The 4,363-nt window shown below is 30.6% G+C and overlaps 1 protein-coding gene across 1 annotated transcript; it reads left to right on the forward strand.

The window, feature by feature from the left end:
- The first annotated feature begins 883 nt into the window (after positions 1-883).
- Positions 884-1,991, forward strand: LOC117934280 (probable carboxylesterase 120). The gene has a single exon (XM_034855955.1). The coding sequence runs from the start codon at positions 896-898 to the stop codon at positions 1,886-1,888; it is 993 nt and encodes a 330-aa protein (XP_034711846.1). The 5' UTR covers positions 884-895; the 3' UTR covers positions 1,889-1,991.
- The last annotated feature ends 2,372 nt before the right edge of the window (positions 1,992-4,363 follow it).

Below are 4,363 nucleotides of genomic sequence, written 5' to 3' on the forward strand. Positions count from 1 at the left end.
CATTTGGAAAAATAAAATGGCATTATAAAAACCTTACTTATAGAAGAAAAACTATGCTTTCACATTTCAAAGCTTCCCTTTCATATGGTCACAATTTCCCCACTCTTCATCCTCCTTCCTCCAAATCCTCTTCCATAGTGAATGAAAATGGATGTAATAAATAGATTCTGTAACCATTTATATGTGATAATATTACTTGTTAGGGAGCTGGCGTATATGGAGAAAAACAATGTTAGTAAAAATTGAAAGAAATATTTTTTTCTGGATCATGTTTCTTTAAAGCTTATTTCTATTCCAAACAATTAAGTTGAAATTTTCAATTTTTTTAATTTAGAATGTATTGATAGTATTTATATTCGAAGTGTTCTCAATTGAATGATTTTCTCTTGAAGTATTTTTAATTGAAATTTTTAATTTTTTTCATTTAAAATATATTGATAGTATTTCTACTTTGAAATGTTCTTAGTGGAACGATTTTCTCTTGAAATAATTTTTAGGTTTGAAAATAATACAAATAATTTTTCAACATGATTTTTCATATTTTTGTAAGTGTTTCTAAAAATGCATCAAACATCTCATTTAAAAATATATATATTTTTTAGGCTAAAAACAGTTTCTATGATCGTTGCGAAATGAGCTCTTCATTCTTGTTCAAATCCGTATCTCAGGGAGTGAATATATATAGGGAAAAAACAAATATTACTAAAAATTTGAAGTAAAATATATATTTTTTCAACACCTGGGGAAAAGGACAAAATCTTGTATCTGAGTAAGTATTTGACTTTCAACCATTTGACATGGTATTAGTATGACTCGGTGTGTATAAATCTAGAGGCAATTTTAAGAAGAAAAAAGCACAAGCAAAAGTTGAAGAGATATTTGCAGCGTAGTAAAAATGTCAGAAACTCCAAAGCCCAGAGTGAGTTATAATGACTCTCTGAAGATGGTCCACAACCCCGATGGCAGCGTCACCAGGCTCACCCTCTTCCCCATCACCTCTGCATCACCTAACCCTGATCAATACACCACCCACACGAGTCCGTTCCTCTCCAAGGACATCACCATCAACACACAGAAGAACATCTGGGTCAGAGTCTTCCTCCCACGCCAAGCCCTCGAAAACAACACCACAACCTCCAAGCTGCCCCTCATCGTTTACTTCCATGGCGGTGGTTTCATTACTTGCAGCGCCAACACCAGCGTTTTTCATGATCTCTGCGCCGGCATGGCAACGGATCTCAGTGCGGTTGTCGTCTCCCTAGAGTACCGCCTTGCGCCAGAGTATCGGCTGCCAGCAGCCTATGACGATGCGGAAGAGGCGTTGCACTGGATCAAGAGCACAGACGAGCCCTGGGTGACGAAGTACGCTGACACATCATGTTGTTTTCTCATGGGCAGTAGTGCAGGAGGGAACATGGCGTACTTTGCCGGTGTACGCGTGGCTGGGGCGGTTGAGGAATTCAAGCCCTTGAGGATTAAAGGGTTGATAATGCACCATCCATTTTTCGGAGGGATGAAGAGGAGTGGGTCAGAGGTGAGGTCAGAAAATGACACCATACTATCTCTGTCTGCCACTGATCTGATGTGGGAATTGGCATTGCCGGAGGGCGCTGACCGTGACCATGAGTATAGCAATCCGATGGTGGGGAAAGGAGCAGAGCAGTGTGAGAAGATCGGAAGGTTGGGGTGGAAGGTGCTGGTGACAGGTTGTGAGGGGGATCTGTTGCTTGACAGGCAGAAGGAATGGGTTGAAATGGCAAAGAAGAAGGGAGTAGCAGTGGACTCATCTTTCGTTGAGGGAGGTTTTCATGTGATAGAGCTGGTAGACGCATCCAAAGCTAAGGCCATGTTTGGGCTAATCAACAAATTCATGCTTTCTTCGGCTTAACCATCTTGTTAGTCTAAGGGGATGATGTTGTCATCAACTTCTGTTGCCTATTTTTTTTCTTAGATTGAATGTCATCCTTCTTATCCAAGGTTTTATCAAAGTTTAAAATATCTGATATATGGCCAATATGTCTTTGATATATCCGATTTATGTGGATTTCGATAATCAACCTGGATATTTTACCATATTTTTGGATATTGTACCATATTTCACCAATTTGTCAATCAATGATATTTCACCTCGATTTTTTCAAATTTTTATTATTAAATAAATTAATTCTAATTATCTTATTTTAATTATTTTAATTTTACATTTGATTTAATTTATTATATAAAAACATAATTTTCTTAAAGCCTTTTTATATAAACTATATATTTACTAAATATAAAAAATATGAATATTAAAAAAATATACATATATTATTATTTATTTGATATAATTGAATACATTTAAATTAAAATAGATCATAATTTTAATATTAAATATATTTTAAAATTAAATATGTTGTCATAATATTATTATAAAATAATATATATGATGTAATTTAATAATAAATATACATTTATAAAATTTATATATTTTTTTTTTTACCAACCTAGTGGATATTATTATCACATATGATAAATTATATATATATCATTGTTTTAAAAAAATAACTTTAAAATGTTTATGTTTATTTGTTATATAATTTTTTTAGAGTTTTTCTTTATATTTAAAAAAAAATATTAATTTTTACGTTAATGATATTTTGTGGCAAAACATTTATCAATATATCTTTAAAATTATTAATATATCTGTAATTATCGATATTTTCATCTTTACCCCTAACTATTAGTTATATATCATTTCAAAAATATGAATGGAGAAAAAACAAACAATATTCCAAATTACTTGCAAAAATAAACAATCCAACATTTTCAATGGCATTGATGCCTTTCTTATACAAGAGAGATGCATTAAAATATTCAAGGTTGATACATTATTAATTATATAGAAATATCTTGGCTATAAGTCAAGGTCATACTTCCATTAATGTGAAAATCTCAATTACCAAACCTTGGTAAGTGCCATAAAATTAGTTCCATTGTCGTGAAGGAAGAAAGAGTGACCTAATCCCATGCATGGACTAGAGTTGTACACCACCACACCACCTTTGTAATTAAGTATCAGTATCATTGTATTACTATTTATACATTTGGCCATACTTGCCCTCTTTGGTAGCCGGTTGATTAATTAATAGGCAATTTTTTTATATTGAGGAAATGGCTTTTAAGAAAGGCGAAAATGCTAAGACAACGTAGTAGTGGTACCTATTCCTCTAACTAGTAAAAACCCTTTTGTTTCCATATTTCTTTTTTCTTTTTCATCTTTATTATTTTCCATCTTAAATATATTTAATTAAAAATATATTGTTATAAAAGTTATTTAGAAAAAATATTATAAATAGTGAAATAAAAAATAGTGGAAAACAACAAATTTGAAAATGTATATTATTTTCGATTTATTAACATTATCACTAATATAGAAGTGTGCATATATATATATATATGTCATGTAGACGATGATGTACACCATATGAAAAATAAAATTTATTAATATTATAGGAAATTGATATTTTGCTCACAATAATTGAAATTTCTAAAGATAATATTTTATTTGACCATTTATTTTATCATGTAATAAAAATTTAAAGAGAGAGAGAGAGAGAATAATAGGAATGCTCATAAAAAATAGAATAACATTTTATTAATAGATCCCCTCACTTTATAAAGAGTTAGGAAAAGATTTACATTATGATCATAAGGAGACAAATTCCCATATTGTATAACATTCCGCTTTGATGATCATAAGAATATATCTTGTTAAAATCTTAGTAGGAAAAACCTAGTGGAAAAAATCCTAGTAAAGGAAAAAGAGTACAATCTCATTTAAATAATTTGATCATTATGATTACCTCGTTAAAAATCTTACCAATAAAACTCAATGAGACAAAACCTGAATAAAGAAAAAATGAATGTAATATATCCGTATTAGTATTCTTCCCCTCATATAGACATGACTATGCTTTGTTCAAGACTTAAATCGCTAGATCTCTCAATCTTCTCATTCCTATGTTATATCTTAACTTTTTCAATATAATTAAAGGTAATGACTTTGTGAATAAATTTATTATATTATCACATGAGTAAATATGTTGAACAACATTAATTTCACATTTCTCTCATAGCTCATAAATATAGAAAAATTTGAGGAATATACGTTTAGTTCTATCACTTTTTATGAATCCTCTTTTAGTTTGTATAATACAATCATCGTTATCTTCTTGCAACCAACTTGGTAATATTATATTTGATGGAGGGTAGTTCACATGATTCTTGAATATATTGTCATTGATCTTAGCTATACACATTCATAACTTACTTCATGAATTAAGAGTATTTCTGAATGATTTGAAAAGATAACCGCCATTATTGC

Source organism: Vitis riparia, chromosome 16 (genome assembly GCF_004353265.1).
Source record: "Vitis riparia cultivar Riparia Gloire de Montpellier isolate 1030 chromosome 16, EGFV_Vit.rip_1.0, whole genome shotgun sequence".
In the NCBI taxonomy this organism is placed as follows: domain Eukaryota; kingdom Viridiplantae; phylum Streptophyta; class Magnoliopsida; order Vitales; family Vitaceae; genus Vitis; species Vitis riparia.

Coding starts and splice junctions, on each gene's coding strand:
- LOC117934280 (XM_034855955.1), top strand. CDS start 896: ATGTCAGAAACTCCAAAGCCCAGAGTGAGTTATAATGACTCTCTGAAG.